General features: G+C 38.1%; 2 protein-coding genes across 2 annotated transcripts; one reads left to right on the top strand and one right to left on the bottom strand.

Moving 5' to 3' along the window:
- Positions 1-1,240: 1,240 nt before the first annotated feature.
- FABP6 (fatty acid binding protein 6, ileal) lies at positions 1,241-5,546 on the top strand. Its single transcript, XM_009702930.1, has 4 exons — positions 1,241-1,358; positions 2,158-2,333; positions 4,248-4,337; positions 5,422-5,546. Exons 1-4 carry the CDS (start codon positions 1,292-1,294, stop codon positions 5,473-5,475), a joined length of 387 nt encoding a protein of 128 aa, XP_009701232.1. The 5' UTR covers positions 1,241-1,291; the 3' UTR covers positions 5,476-5,546.
- Positions 5,547-10,413: 4,867 nt separating this feature from the next.
- Positions 10,414-15,598, bottom strand: CCNJL (cyclin J-like; the record flags this gene model as incomplete). Its single annotated transcript, XM_009702941.1, has 4 exons — positions 10,414-10,858; positions 11,861-12,020; positions 12,853-13,152; positions 15,388-15,598. Coding segments are annotated over 4 exons (1,116 nt in total), but the record flags the coding sequence as incomplete, so codon positions are not given.
- Between the last annotated feature and the right edge of the window lie 1,307 nt (positions 15,599-16,905).

Raw genomic sequence — 16,905 nt, 5'->3', positions numbered from 1 at the left:
ATAAAATTCATTCATTTGAAAGTATACCAACGATAGCAGTGGTGACATTTAGTGGACCTTTGTTTTCCATGTTTTTAATCACCCAGCCTATGTTCCTGTTCTTCTGATCAGTTTCTTGACTCTAAATAGACATGTTTCTTGCATTAGCATGTGATATTAAATTAATTGCATTTAAGAAATAGAACCTACTTTTGCATACAGCAAAACTGTTGAACACTGTTGTATGTTTCTCCAGACTTTTATAAAACCAGGGAAAAATAAATTTTCTGTTCCTTCCCAAATTTATTACTTCAATAAAATAAAATAAAACTCCAATATATGACACTATTTGCACATAAATCCTAGAAATGTTTTTGTTCAGAGTCAAAATTATTGGTCTGTATCCTCAGCCAGTGGAGCTATGCCAATACACAGCAGCTGGGAGTTTCCTACACTGCTATCTGTATGTGGCAGTGGATTCATTAGGCATAGGACGTCTCCCGTATGCATTCTATATTATCCAGCAGGCTCCCTGACTTTTAACATATGGTTATCTTACATAAAGCAGAGCTTTGCTTTTCCAAAATAAGTATATTTTTTGTACTTTGTGCAAACACTTGCTAAGAAATACAAGGCACTCTTTGTTTCTTAATATTAAATAAGGTATGGGAACACAGTGCCATGGACTAATCTAATGTACTTCATATCAAAGGAGTGTAAAATATTTCACAATTCTTTTTTCTTTATGGAGATAAGGCAAGACATATGAAGGTGCAGTAATTTACCCAGAATCTTGTCATTGCCCATACCCTACCAGAAATACTTGGGAATCTGTGCAGCTTGTTTCTTATTGTCGTATTTTAACTAATGTAGGGTATGCTTCCAAATAGAGCAGAGCTGTGGCCTCAGGACACTACTTTGAAGCCATTTTTATCCTGTTTCATTATAACATATTTTACCATTATTCCATCCTGAATGCAAAATCAGTGGAATCTTGAAAGTAAAAATATATCACTTTGTTTAAATAAGCACTAAAAGGAAAACCGAGGTTTTGTCCTTTATTTCTGCTGATCTCCAGGTTATTGTCAAGGATGTATAATTGAATTATAACCTTGATTTTCATACAGGTCAATGGCATCCATGCTAATGACTCACATAGATCATAAAAGTATATTTCCAAGGGGTGTGGGTATAGGTGGGCTGAACAGCTTGGGCTGGTTTATAAAAACAAGGGCCTCAAGCCATCTGCACTTATCCATTCTTCTTTGTTCCAGCTGCTATTCTGCTCTACCAGCCACATCACCAGGGCAACATGGCATTTGCAGGCAAATACGAATTTGAAGGCGATGAGAACTATGATGACTTTGTGAAGAAGATTGGTAAGTATGTCTTGGGGTGCAAGTCTTAAAGGTTATAAATTAGTTAAAAATACTTTTTTAAAAAAACAAAGTTCTTTACTGAAATGTGCTGAGATCAACAGGGGCTAAGAGTGGTAGGAGTGCTCTGCACTTCAGCAGGGAGGTTCAGTTTTCATCTTTATGGGAAGCACTGTCAGCTGCAGGAAATAGTCCTGTTCTACAGAAATAGTATTCCTTTTCAGTGGCAGCAGAATGAAGGGCCAAGATGTTTGCAGTATGATGATTGTGAAGGTTACTTTTTCTGTCCTTAGTATTCATCGGTGGGAGTATAAATTTAATATGAAAGTGCTTGTCGAATCTTATACAGGAACAGGTTTCTTTGCATGCTTTCAGAAGACTCTACAAACCTGTTTTGGAGATTACCCCATAAAAGCTCTTAGGGACTCTATGATCTGTGCACATAAGTTCAGTGCTTGTGTTCATTTCTTTAAAAAGCAATAGCAAAGAGTAAATAGCTATGTGCAGCTATATAGCAAAGGCACAAGTTCATACACATTAAATTCCATGCATCTGCACGTGTAGATTAAGTAGAATATTTATATATACTTTGTGTATATATATATTTATTCAGTGTATCATTTCTCAGAGAGAAATTTGAACTGAGATCTTTGATACTGTGGTAAAAAAAAAGAAAAAAACCCCAACAAATCAGATGCTCAGACATCAGTGTCTGAGAACAAACATACCATTAGCATGCTTCAGTTCAAATACAGCTGGTAGGCTATTACATTTGATAAACTGTATGTTTCTATTGATTAAGGTCTCCCCGGTGACAAGATTGAAATGGGAAGGAATTGCAAAATAGTCACTGAGGTGATGCAGAATGGAAATGACTTCACCTGGACACAGCATTTCCCAGGAGGTGGCACCACAAGCAACACATTCACAATTGGCAAGGAAGCAGACATGGAGACAATGGGTGGTAAAAAGTTCAAGGTAAATTAACGTAGCTCTTAAGTTCTACACTGTCTCAGTTGTTTTTTAATTTAGGGGGAAAATCAAATCTGTCTCAAGGACATTTTCTTTAAATCTGTCATAGCTTAGAAACTTATAATTCTTCCCCCATTTCTTGATGCCCTTAGCAAAATATCTAAACCTGATTTTAAAGAGAGCTAGAGCTTCAGAAGTGTATGTCCTAATAAAGAATGAGGGTAGAGTGTCAAGCATCTACTGGTGTCGCAGCCCAAGCAAACATAATGCTGATTAAAACTCTGAAGAGCTGGTTGGCAGCTGTGTCATTGTCCAGCACCATACAGCAACTGCAGCACACTCTGAGGGGAGTGCTATGGTCCTGAGCTCTGCCCATGCCTGTCAGCAGTGCTCACCTTTTGAAGTCACCTGTGCCTGAGCCTTAAACAAAAGACTGTGTAAAGGGAAGGGGGGAAAAAACCCTGTGTATCCTTCCTGTTGGAAGTACAGAGCAACTTGCAATTTAAGCAGCCTCTAGTGAGACAGAAGATTACACAATATTGGTCTGCTCCTGTCATGGACAAAATCTGGATACAAAACCTGCTGTAAAATGGTTGCTTTACTTACCTTATTCATTTCTCATCTATTTAAAGGAACAAGACAGTTTGGGGCAGTTAAACCCTGCATTTGAGAGGTGTCCAGAACCCTACAATAGATTACTGGATAAATGCTTTATATATATTGAAGAGACAGGAAAACCAGCAATTGCATCAGGGAGCTGTGACAAACTGAGAACAGCAATAGCACTGTGTGATTTCCAGAATGCTTTTTTTGAGTCAAACCTTTCTGGTTATAACAGGGAAAAAAAAAAAACGTGTCTTTGAGAAATCTTTGTGAAACTCAACAGATAGAAAAAGACACAATTTTACTTGGTCAGTTTATTGCAAACTTAACAATTTTGAAATATTACAAATTCTATTCTCTTCTTTTTGACCCTGGGCACTTCAGCAGTCCAAAGCCTATTAAGTAGCCAAAGATGGAGACAGAGTAAATGACTCTCAGCAGAGAAGCCACTGCCTTTTAGTATAATGTCACTAAACAATACGTAAACTAGTCAGATGGTTTCCTTGTATCTGGTTAAAAATGTCCACTCATTCTTCAGTTTTCAAATTACCTTTTTTCCCCTCTAAATATGACTGACTCATCTGTCTTTATTACTAAAAGCATAGGGAAGACTGACTGGTTATACAGGCAAGACTGATTTCGTGATGGAACTGCATATCTAGTTTTGGCAGTCAACTGAGCTGCTGTAGTATTTGTGATCTTCATAGTAGCATGCTGGCATACTTCTTCCATACAGAAGCAGCTCTTATAGCAATTGGCACAAATTATAGCATAAAGGTTTGACTGCAGACTGTGCAGTCAGGTTCACCTATACTTAAATGAGTGAGATGAATTCTAGTGTAGTTAGAGGTATGAAACTCAGGATCTAGGGTAGATTCACATCACTTGTCCACAGTGACTCTTGTGCTGCCTACAGGCAGGTTATTAGTATACCTGTGAATGCTACTTCAAAATTAAAAGAAGTCATACAATCATGCCTTTTACTTCACTGTCAAAACAAGAGAACCACACAAAACATTGAGGACTGAATGAGAAGCATAGTCTGTAGTCAGATCATTTTTAGAGCTATGAATGCATATTGTGTAGATATGGAACTTGCATGTATTGTTAGGTAAACATTTTTCAATTTAAATTGTGAACATTTAAGAACTAAAGCACGAGGATTTTAGTCTTGTTCATGAAGCTGCATGTGTAATACACAACTCCTACTTTTTTAAAAGTAAAAACTTTAAGCATCAGGTACACAGATGTTTACAGTGTATCTGATAATATAAATGCCAGTAACCCCAGGGAACATTAAACCTTTCTCTATTACAGGCAACTGTTAAAATGGAAGATGGGAAAATAGTAGCTGATTTTCCCAACTATCGTCATACTGCAGAGATCTGTGGAGGAAAGCTAGTAGAGGTGAGTTCTCAAATATCCGGGTTAGTTTATAAAAACCAAACAAAACTCTCAAGACCAGCAGGCTTAAAATTTTAAGTTTAGAAAAAAATCTTTAGATAAAGTAAAGCAAAACTATTAATTAACTTTCTCCTTCACTTTAGATAATATTTTACAATTTTATGCAGGTTTAATTCAAAAATTAAATGGACAAACTTTTCATCATATATTTTTTATAAACTTGAAATGTAGATCTTGCATCGTAGGCACAGACACACAGACTGTTCAGACTGAAATATTTCCAAGCTGCCATGTCTTTGACTGTATTCATTGTGCCTATGCCTCAAGGATAGAAAATAATATATATAAAACTTTTCACCTACTACTTACATGTTTCTATAAAGTTATTGATTTTGTTTCATTCTTAGAACACTATCTAGCTGCAACTCCTCACAGAACTTCTGTAGAACTCTATTTCCTTAGTCTTACCAAAGGAAAAAACACCAAACAAAACAGAAAAGAGGTTGAATTTCAAGTAGTATCCTATTTTATCAACAGAACAGCAACATTTGGAAGATTACTGAAACTACAATACTTATAGTAAAATGTGTAAAACAGATAGGATTGTCAAACATCATGATTTCTGATTCTCAACAATTTCCCTGAATTGACTTGTGTCTGTGCCAGTTACATATGTATGAGTGTGTCTTCAACAGAGACTAACCAAAAGTAAGTTACTCTGTGAATCAAGAAAGGACACTTGCACTCCCTGAAAGTAATAGTGTCAATCATTTATTGCTTTTGGAGAACAGTTATCTCACTTGTCTAAAACCCTGATAACTTTGAGTTGGTGAAGCCATGTCTAACACATAATACATTTATCCCTAAACCCCTGTTTAGAAGTTGTGCTTTTTGTGTGAGAATATTTTTGCATTGTGCATTTCAGACTTGACAAGGACTTATTTTCTAGATATGTCTTCTACCAAAGGGTAAACCTTGCTTCAGTGAAGAACAGATTCTGTGAGTCAGTCAGCAGGTCTTTTCATTTGTGTCACTGAAGCTCTAATTACACTGTTCAACCAAAATTTTGGTTTGCTCTTTATTCCAGATTTCTACTGCTTCTGGTGTAGTCTACAAAAGGACCAGCAAAAGGATTGCTTAAGGCAGTAAAGCCAGTCTCTTCCAGTGCACTGAAAAACAAACAACAATACAAATAAATAAAATAGTGCTGATTGATTGTCTTTCTCTCTCTCTTTCTTTGTGTTACAAACATGAAGAATTGTTTTTGAGTAATGTTATCCTCAACATTAATGCTCACCCCGTTCTTAAAGATCTGACAAATACTCAGAAAATCAGAACGCAAAAATCAGAAGATGCAACAAAGCATTTATGATGCTGTCCACTCTGAGTATTTCAGGATATGATACATATGTGGCATATTCAAATGTTGTCTACCACCTACTTAACAGAAGGTCTATTCAGCTTCTGTCTGGAGAAGAGGACAATACTCTGCCCAAAGCATACATCAAAATGCAAGACCTGATAAAAGTCTTTTGCCCTATTGCTGGTTGAAGGGCAGAAATTTAGGAGCTTGAAAACAAGAGAAAGTCAGTTTATCACTCATTAAAATATATGCTTTCATACTGCTATCGTGGTTTTCTCATTCTCATCAGTATCTCTTCTCAACCCAAATTCTTAGAAGACATTTAAGGTTTTATAGACAGACTCCTGTGGGAAAATGTGGAGTCTTATTTTCTCAATGTGATCCTGTTATTTATACAGAGTGTATGTAAAAACCTGTTTTCCTGAACACGGTAGGAATTAAATATAACACAGTTTTTAGATTCACTGTTCTAAATCACCTCTGGCCAATACCTGGTCCACAAAGCTTTTCCCTTTTTAGCCTCCTTTTTCCAGCTGTCTTGCCTTCTGGATCCACTTGGCTGCTTGCCCTCACAAGCTAATCCATAACTAGCCAGGGCCTGTGTCTTACGTACACAGAAGTTCATTTTTTGATGGGTCTATGTACATGACTGATAATCCCAATCATTTCAAGTATCTTGCATTAAAAAAAGGCTTTTAATTCCTTTTAGTATTTTTCCTTAATAGAGATTACTAAGCTTTCCAGCAGCAACAAGGTTTCATCCAGATTCCACCAGTTTACCCAAAACAGGCTGCACATGTCTTATGACCAGGTGTTGCTCAATATATTACTTACTTTGTTTCCAAGGCAAAGCATAATGCTGAACTCTAATTAAACATGAGTCAAATCTGAAACCTGTTCAAACTTGAGACATTCATTTTGTACTTGCAACAAACAGATCTACTGATTTAGTAGAATTTTGTTGAAATTCAGCTTTTTCAGTTGTATGAGGTCATATTCAGAAGTAATAAGAGATCACTTCAGGCTTACTCCTCATTTGAGTTCAAGTCAGCTAGTGCAATCCTCTGCAAATAATAATGTGACATCTTAGAACATTTGGATTTAGAATGTGCCCATCATATTCAACACTTAACCAATGACACTGAATAACCTGTAGAGTTAGGCACAGGTAAACACTGGGCAAGTGTTATATGAAACTAAAGCTCATACTAGAATTAAGAGATGATGCTGTTTTGTCTGAACCAGTCACACCCACAAGAACCTGCTCTGAAGATGATGCCAATACCTGATGATTCCCTGCTTTGAAAACAAAATAGAACCAGCCACCACTAATTTCAGTTCTAGAAGCAAATACATTTAGTGTTATGCAGCTGGCACATTTTGTTTTCACAATCTGCATGTGATCAAGTAACTCGCCATTAGACAACAATGATTTGAAAAGAAGAGGGGGGATTTATTTAGGCTCTCTAGAAAGCATGTAAAAGGCATGCTTTCACATGGGGAAAAAAACATTGCTGCCTTGAAATGGCAGTATAGAGAGCAAAATAAACACTCAAAAAAAAAAGACAACAAAAACTCATGCAACATTATCACTAAGAATTCATCGGTGTTTGGCACACATTTGCTAGTATCTAGACTTCTCAATAAAAAAATAGCACCAAGCTAAATTAAGCAGCATTATTAACCAATAACTGTACACTTTACTGATGAGTTGATCATACCGATCAAGGAGCATTATCTCACCTTTAAATTGTTCTCTACAGTGTGTAAAGCTTGCCAAAACAAAAGGATCAAACAGCAGCTTTGACAACTTTGCAAACACCAAGTTGTGGCTTTCTCACAAATAGGGAGATGGTATTAATTTCCCTTTCCTGTTTAAAAAAGCAGCAAGCTACAGCTGTAGGATTTTTAAAAATAAGTTGATTTTAACCTTTGATACCTGATCAACATCAGCAGACTTTTTCCCTCCTGTATCTCTTCTGCAGCTCTTGTCAGAACTAACTAATCCGGTTTTTTAATTTTAATGTCAGCTTTCTCATTTGTTTGGCTACATGTGCAACATCCTCCTATGTATGCAGGTAACTAGTGCCTAACCCCATTTTGTATTCCTTAACCATGTTTCACTGCATTTGCTTTTGCGGCAGCCTGCCTTTCTTCAAAGTCTGCCAGGGAGGTACAAGTTAATCAGTGTGTAAAAATTCTGCTAGGACTATGCTGCAACTGACAGCATCAAACAGCACAAGCACAGGTGCATCCATTTGTTTAAAAATTAACTCAGCTTTGCATGCACTTCTGCAGCTCCCCTCCAAAAGCAGTTGTGGCAAAAAGTCTTCAGAAAAGTGTCAAAAAAGTATTATTTACCTAGAAATTAAATGTGTGGAACTGCCACCAACATTTAAAGCATTCTGGAGAGAACTGTCAGTCAAAGCACTATTAGGCCAACTCAAATTCTCATAAATCTTTTCCCTTTCAGAGTCTGCTGTTGGGCTTAATCTGCTCCAACTCCACCCAGGATACAATGGCACAAACAGAACCTAGAAGTCAATGGACAATTCCTGCTTAGAAGATGCAGTCACCAGAAGACTGAACGTAAAACTGCATTCTCCTATTCAGCCTTTCAATCTCCTCAGGTAAGGCAGCACCCCCAAGGCACACTGCCCACGTGAGATGGAACAATCTATTCTTATATTATGTCCCTACCTTGTCTCTGCACATTTTCTGCCTTGTGCAGTGACCAAATTCCCAATTTGCCTAATCCTTCAGAATTTATCATTTGGCAAGGCTTTTCCATCACATTTGTCCTGCCACTCTTCTGTTCTGTAAAACATTATGAGTGCTCAGATCAAGTATTTTTAAGGTATAGACATATATTCTTTGCTAGCTCTTAAAAGCTAAGGAGAAACCACTTTTTTTTTTAAAAAAAGGGTACTCCAGCTGGCTGCTTGTTTAGTGGAAACTTTCATTGGTAACTTAGCAAGTATTTTCACAATTAAGCATGACAGCAGTCCAGATTTAACACTGCACATGACACAAATTACAAGGTTGATAAAAACAAAAGAAAAACCACCTAGGAGTGCTGCCACATATATGTTGTTCATGTCTGTCAAATGATAAAAAATACACAAAAGTCTTCTGAAAATAAAGTTTAATATAAATACAAAGCCAACAATAAAAGATGAACTGAGTTCTCTAAACTTCTAGACTAATTTCTGAAGAGTACTACATTTTTACATTTACAGTTTGCATTTTAAAAAAAATAAAACAAGATTCCTCTAGCCTGCTACACAAACACACATTAGCATGCAGACTAGTTCCCCCCCACACACACACCCCCTAAAACACCCTTAAAAACAATTCTCTAAAAATATAATTTAAAACAGCACTGTGACACAACTTGAAAAAATTGCCCCAAGTCAGTAAAAGCATATTGCACATTACTCGAATTGCTGTCCTGAGAACCTTCAAAGAAAAGATGAACCAAGAGCACTGCCTTCAAACAAATTTACAGTAGTTTTGATATATACAACCACTAAAGTTTCACATTTGCAGAAGTCCATTTCTTCTAAATATCTATATTAACATAAAAATGCCTATACATTTTTTTGATCATCCCTGGTTTCAGTTGAGAAAGAAACCTTTGGATTGTGACAGGATGTGTGTCTCATTGCAAAGCAGCAACAGGATCTTCAATTTACCAGCTATATTTTCCAAGGCAATGCTAAGATGATATTTAAAAAAAATAAGTCAGCATTGTCTAGCACTGCAATGAAACTCTAATTTCATAGTAAAGTTAATCAGTTCCCTATCTTTGTCCCCATTAACACCAGTTCCTCTGTCCTGAGCCTAAACTACTGCCACAAATCATTGACCCAAAAAGATGAAATAACTGAAGGCAGTGAATCTTTCAAGTGTTTTTCCAAGAGGATTTCTTCAAGTAACATTAAATGCCCAATAAAGCTCATGAACAATTTTACTAACAAAAATCTCCAGTCTCAAAAGCAGCAGCATGTTAAAGATCGAAGAGATGGTTTAAGGTTTTGGTTTTGTTTCTAAAATACTTGAAGGCAGAGTGATGTTCCATTCAGCAGCACCACCTTTAGATTCCAAGATAACTTTAAGCCAAAAATTATTTGATAGTTTTCTGGCCCATTTTTCTTTTTGTCCTTTAGAATAGAAGTCTTCTTTATGATCTATCAGTCCTGCTAAAAGAAAATGGAAAGTGTTCTACCCGTAGATTTCTGCATAAACAAAGTTCACATTCAACTGATAGCAATTTCAGTATATTTTAGTAGAAGCTTCCAGTAGTATAAGCTGCCACTGTTCAAACAAAACATCACTGGGAGAGGAGGAGAGGACTCTATTTTCAAACAACATCCCCTAGGTACATTGGTGCTTGGCCAGAAATTCAACAAACACTCCAGCCTGAAATAACTCTTCAACAAAAACTTTCAGCAAACTCTGACAAGTCACTAACTGAAGACTAGAAGGAAGACAGACATCTCCACAGGGTTGCTACACAGATGGCTCTCAAATTGACAGCAAGTGGTGTCTCATTAAGAGCAAAAGGTACAGCTCTTGGCAGAAAGGCACCCAGGTTTCAGTGTTCAGTGGATCCAAATCAACATTGTCTGCATAAGGAAATCATAAGGAGTCTTTTCTTTCATGGTTCTCATTCAGATATACAACTTGTATCACCACAGGGTCTCTTATCAATATTTATCCTTCAAAACACCTAGATGCATACAACTGGTGACTACTAAAGTAACTACTGCCATAAGCCATGGGCATGCCGTGTCTAGGCTGTGTTTCTAATGCCACTTGCCCAGCAACAGGCATTTGGGTGGGCAGAACCTGGGCAGATGGCCAAAGGCTGGTCTGAGGAGCTGCGCAGGAGTGCAGCGAGCTGTCAGCACTCCTAGCAAGCAGATCGCTGGGCCTGTGGACCTGTAAGGAGTCACGATAAGCAGAGCACAAATCTTGCACTGGCGACTGGAACAGGGAACACGTAGCTGAACGCTGGGCTAAAGGGTGATAAATAGATTGCTGGAAGAGGACTTGAGTAGTGGCTTGATAGCTTGGAGTTCCCAGAGCTTCCCATTCTTGACGTTGAATTGTTACCTGCTTTATGTTACTGGCTTCTTTGATGTCATTCTCATAACACCTGAAACAAATAAGTAAGATTTATCAGAGAGAGACGTTCACAGAGGTTGCATATATCCCAAAGTTTTCACCAGTCAGGCTACATCATCAGCTTTTTGGCCCTAGCTGTACATGGTAATCCTCAGCTGCTTTCACAATTAATTTCCAATTATCCTGCTGTGATCTTCACATACTAAAAAGGCTTATGGATAATTTTGCATCATTTATATGTTTTTACTGATGGATTAGTTATCTTCGTACCTTAAGTCCACAACACAGACATTTTGAAATAGTCTGTGTAAGTATTTGCAGAAGATTAAAGTGCATAGCTATAAGGAAACAAGGCAAATTCCTGCTAGATATTAGGAAGAAACATTTTCACACTTTTGATTATCTTGAGAATGATGAAGCACTGTAACAAGTTGCTCAGAAAAGTTAGGAAGTCTCTGTCCTTGGAGATAGTCAAAACTCGACTAGACAACACCCCAAGCAGTCCAATTTAACTTCAGTTGGCTCTGCTTTAAGTAGGAATTCAGAAGGTCCACCATCCCTCTTAACCTAAATCGTTCTATTAAAGCTTTTTAAATTTTCTATTACGACTGTATGTGCTCACATACCAGACCAGTACTGATGCATCACAGTCATGTCCTTTACTGGAGAAAACCCAAAGAATAGTTCTGAAATGTCTCCCTACTGTATTCTCAATGTTAGAGATACTTAGTGCAGAGAGACACTGGCGTATGTTGCAGGTACAGTGAGAAAACAAAGGGAAAAAAGCTTCCATCCAATCACATAGACAACCAGTACAAGAAAACATAATGAATATTGTGTGCTTCATTCTGCATTGCAAATATTGTTACAGTATTTAGTAAAGTGACCTGATTTTTTCCCTTTTATTCCTCTCCCCAAACTGATGGAGATTACCAATGTGATATTGTACTATCTTAATTCTAGCTAAACAATTAAAAAGGAGTATTAACATCTTCCTAAGAGTGCAAACAGGTTACTTTCTTTTTGATCTTACATTAATATCATTTCAGTGCATTGGGTAAGATGTTCCCAGGAGTAACATGTTAGCAATTCAAGCTCTGTTGTCCAGGCAGGAGAAATCTGCATACAGATACGTGAGGCGCACACACAAGCTGCAGCGATCAGAGATGGACGAAAATGGAGGAAACTGTGCTCTACAAAAGAAAAAACAAAAGCAAGAATTATACTCTTACTAATAACTGCAGTGAGCCTATTACGTGTATGTATGGCAAAACAGGACAAAATTAAATCCACAAGTTCGTTCCACCCATCTCAGAGTATTAACTCATGACCAGAAAGAGTTTCTCAAAACTGGATGAAGCTTCCCTGAAGATCTCTGTACTACTTGTTCATAACAACCATCAAGGCTTCACTGTAGTTCCTTTCATTACAGAAAAAGCCACAAAATAGACTGTGCTGAAATTTGTAGACTGGTCTCAAGTAAACCAAAGTGAAGTATTGACAATTACACACATTTATGTTACTGTTGAACCCGGCTTATGAGGATGCTGCAGTTCACTGCCTCTTGCATGGGCAGACATTGAAAGCTATGCTGCAAACCAAATCATTAAAAGCCCCATCATTCTGTCATATCTTGCAGCACAGGACCCTCTATAAAAATAGAATTAAAAAAAGATTCATACATTGAACTGCATAATATCACATCTGCAACTGACAGTAGTTCATACACTGTGGCAGATTCAAAAATTAAACCCCATTTCTGACAGTCTCACCAATTAGTGTTTTACGCTGAAGAAAAAAAAAAATCTATCTTATCTAGAGATTTCTGAAAAGAGACAAGAGGCTTACATGCAAGGAAGGGACACCATACCATTTGCCATGTGAAATAACTGCAAAAGAGAAACAATTCTGCACTGATAATTTTGTGCAATCCATACTATGACAAGTTTTAAAGCCCTTATCTCTTTCAGATTTTTGCATTTTGCCAAATGGAACATCATTCTAGCATAAAACTAAGCCTCTTACCTTGCAATGAGAGCTCAAGGAAATAATACGTGTATTTCTCCAGCAAATATTTGATTTTGGTCAGTGAGATGATTGGCCAGCCATTGTGTAGGTCATACTTGCCAACAGACACACTGAGGTAGTAGTCAATGTAGTGTGCTGGTGTTGGTAGACAGAGGTTCCAGTCGAAGTTTTCGAAAACCAGCAATTCCAATCTAAATAAGTCTTCCTTTTTCAATACTACATTCACATTGCACATCTGTGCCACGTTATTTAAAAATGCCAACCTTGGAACTTTAACTTCTCTTTCTTCAAATTTACCTGCCAGAAGAGATGGATTTCAGATAAGATTTATCATTATGATTGAGTGTCCAAAAGTCAAAGAACACACCCAAACCCAGGAAGTCTAATGATAAAAGGTGCTTTTTAAAGAAGGATGGGAAAGTACAATGACATAAGCAGGAAAGAAGCCAACAGACTGGTCAACATATTCCTATATCCTTTTTATGTTTTATTTGTTTGTGTTTAATTGTTTGTGTAGTATTGATGCCAAAACCAAGATTATAAACTCATTAGGACTACTGATAATTTTCCTGACAATAACTGGAAGCGGTTTGCTGAAGGACATTCAGTCAAGTGTGAAGAAAGCAATATGGGGAAAATATGACCAAAGATCTAATATTGAGGAAAAAAGCTCCTTTGGGTATGGAAGCTAAATGTACATGCTACAAAAAGGAAGACATTAAAAACCCTTGGGCAACACCACCTTTGCCCTTGCTGCTTCAGAATTTCTCTTTGTTCCTTCCTGTCTTGGAGGGCCTCATTAGTTAAGGTCACCAAAAGGCTAGAAGTACACCATAACCAAGTGATTAACATAAGTAATTCCTATGGGGTTAGGAAAGAGCATACATTTTTCAGAGTCAAGATAGCTGAGCAAAGTTGCACTTCCTTCTAAATTGTATTCAACCGCCTACTGAAATGGCAGTAGTCTCTAGAATGACTCAATTTTCACCAGTAGCTACAAAGTGCTGTCATTTTGTATCGAAAAACAGGATCTCACTCTATTCACCCTTCTTTGATAAAAACATCCAATATCAGATTTGATTCCCAGGATTAGATCTATCAGTGATATCACTAGGAAAAGCTAAAGGTTGCAGAGAAGCATCACTGCTATCAGATGTACCCCGAAGGCTCTTTTAAGCAAATAGCCTGTTTTTTTAAGCTGGTGGAAGTTGCAAAACGTTTTGCTCTAGTATTATCATAGGGCAGTTTGTGAACTTCCTTTTGCTTCATAGTTGCATAGAGGTGGCCTAAAGTTGCATTTTACTTGTCATTTACATAAGGAAAATCTTGAAAGCTTTTTTGCTTCTTTTGAAATCCTAGAAGCTACAGAAGTCAAGAGCCCAGCTCTCCCAATCTCATATAGTGAACCTCTACCCAAGATCTTACCAGTATACCAACTCTGACAATTCATAGAATCAAATTGTTTGGTTGGAAGGGACCTTAAAGATCATCCAGTTCCACCCCCCCTGCCATGGGCAGGGACACCTTCCACCAGACCAGGTTGCTCAAAGCCCCATCCAGCCTGGCCTTGAACACTTCCAGGGATGGGGCAGCCACAGCTTCTCTGGGCAACCTGTGCCACTGCATCACCACCCTCACCATGAAGAATTTTTTCCCAATACGTATTCTAAATCTTCCTTCTTCCAGTTAAAGCCATTGCCCCTTGTCCTATCACTCCATGCCCTTGTAAAAAGTCCCTCCCTCTTTCTTGTAGGCCCTTTTAGGTACTGGAAGGCTGCTCTAAGGTCTCCCGGAAGCCTTTTCTTCTCCAGACTGAAAAACTACAACTCTCTCAGCCTGTCTTCACAGCAGAGGTGCTCCAGCCCTCAGATCATCTTTATGGCTTTCTCTGGACTCGCCCCAACAGGTCCATGTCCTTCTTGTGCTGCGGACCCCAGAGCTGAAGGCAGTACTGCAGGGGGGGGTCTCACCAGAACCAAGTAGAAGGGGATAATCCCCTGCCTCGGCCTGCTGGTCACGCTGTTTTGGATGTAGCGCAGGATACGGTTGGCAAACCATATTATTCATAGAAAGTTTGAAGGTACCTTTGGCCTCTGTATAAGAAACCTCTGATTTGCAAGGAACTGATTATGCCCAGTGATCACAGAGGCACAGATTGTCCAAGGACAGATCTCCAGGAGAGGCTGCGTGTTACACAGATGTCATCCCCTACTACCAAGTCTTCCTTGGAATTAACCTTTCCCAGTCTTGCCACTTCCTTCCCACCCCATGATCTTCATTGTCCCCTTCCACTGACACAGCTTCAGCTGCCAAAACTTCCTCTGCACATTAACACCACCATATAGATGTATAGTGCAAGCTATGCAATTGAGCAGAGTTTATTAACAGACTGCTTTATGCCTTGACTTGGACTTCATTAGGCCTTACCCTAAGTAGGTAGAAGCTGTTAACACTGCAAAAACATCACATGATATATAAGGAAAACAACCATCTGCTCAGAAAAGAAGCCTTAATAGACAGCAGCCAACTTACTTGCTAGGAGAAGACAGCCAAATGAAATGACATGTAGTTGCTCGACAGACATATCATAGCGATCCATAAGGATGTCCAATAAATAGATAGCAAGATGCCGAGCCATAGGGCAGAGATTGCAATGGTTGCTGATGGCAGTCAAGAGGCCAACGAAGTATCGCCGCATCCCAATCTGTGGTGAATCAGCCTTGTAAACAGGCAACTTAAGTTCCTATGGGGGGAAAAAAAAGGGTGGAAGGAGAGGTATTGAAACAAATACTATTTCAGTGTCTGGAATCCCAAACCAACACCCACCACCTGCTATGACAAGTGCTTAGGAGCTACAGCATTACAACTGACACAGAAATCAGGGCTGGATTACTGCATGTTTTGACAGTCAGTTAACTTCTAATACTTTGGTCATCCACGCACTTTCCTCACAAGCATTAAACACATGGTCAAACACTGTATATTACAGTTTAACCCAGGAACAACTTGCTGTTGCTTTCTACAGGACACCAAACTTCTTGGCCATGAAAATTGTTCCTGAATGACTCCTTTTTAATTTTGTTCACCCAAATTGGACTGTTAAATAAGGTTTTAACAGAGTTTCATAGGCAAGAAGGGCAAGATACGTTTCTGATATTGCCCCTTCCTCAGATGCCCAAGTTACCAAATCCAGCACCAAAAAATGCATAGGTTTTTAAAATAAATAACATCTATCTAACATTAAAAAAATTCACACGGGGCATGACTGCAGCAAGAAACAAAAGTAGACATTAACAAGGAAAAAAAACATGGGAGAACGATTAGACTTTTCTAATTATAGCAAATTCCAGTATTTTCTGTAGTAACCTATTTCAGCATTATAAAAGCTAATTATTGAACTAACAGGCTGTATTTCACATGTAATATACAAATCTTCATTTTAAAGAGAGAATTATGTGCGTTTTTGATCTACCTAGGTTAAACCTTCACCTGCAAGAGTTTTTACACACAAGTTTTTAGCCACTATGTGAAGAGGAGGTTAAGGGAAGGAGTGAAGATCCTTGGTAATAACTGCCAACCAGCTAATGCCACTTAGGAGTTGACACTTTCTCACTTTAGCCGTGGTCATGTACTAATGTACAACATGTACAAACAGTTGTCATGGCCAGACTTGAATTCAAATGGGCTCAACACCTGCTGATAGGCATGGATTAGAAAAATACTGTTTCAACAAGGTATCTCTCTCTAATTTGTCAAGGCAATATGTCATTTTTGTATTACATATATTTGAAAATAAATTAGAAGTAGTACAGTGCTGCAAGATAGACGTGTTTTATAGTGGAATACAAAGCAGTACATAGCAGTTAATTCTACTAAATAAATCAGGATTTTTTTTTTTTTAAAAAAGCATTCAGAGGAAGTATCTGCACTGACTACCCCATTTACAGAAGTAAGAGGCACCACCTTGCACAGCTGGCACTGTGGCTGCCCACCCTCCTTTCATCCCCTGGAAGGAGACATTCCACAAAGGGGTTCAACTTATCAGGAAGA

This window comes from Cariama cristata, unplaced genomic scaffold (genome assembly GCF_000690535.1).
Source record: "Cariama cristata isolate BGI_N322 unplaced genomic scaffold, ASM69053v1 scaffold26110, whole genome shotgun sequence".
NCBI classification, from domain to species: Eukaryota; Metazoa; Chordata; class Aves; order Cariamiformes; family Cariamidae; genus Cariama; species Cariama cristata.
This window is presented reverse-complemented; position numbering and strand designations above follow the sequence as displayed.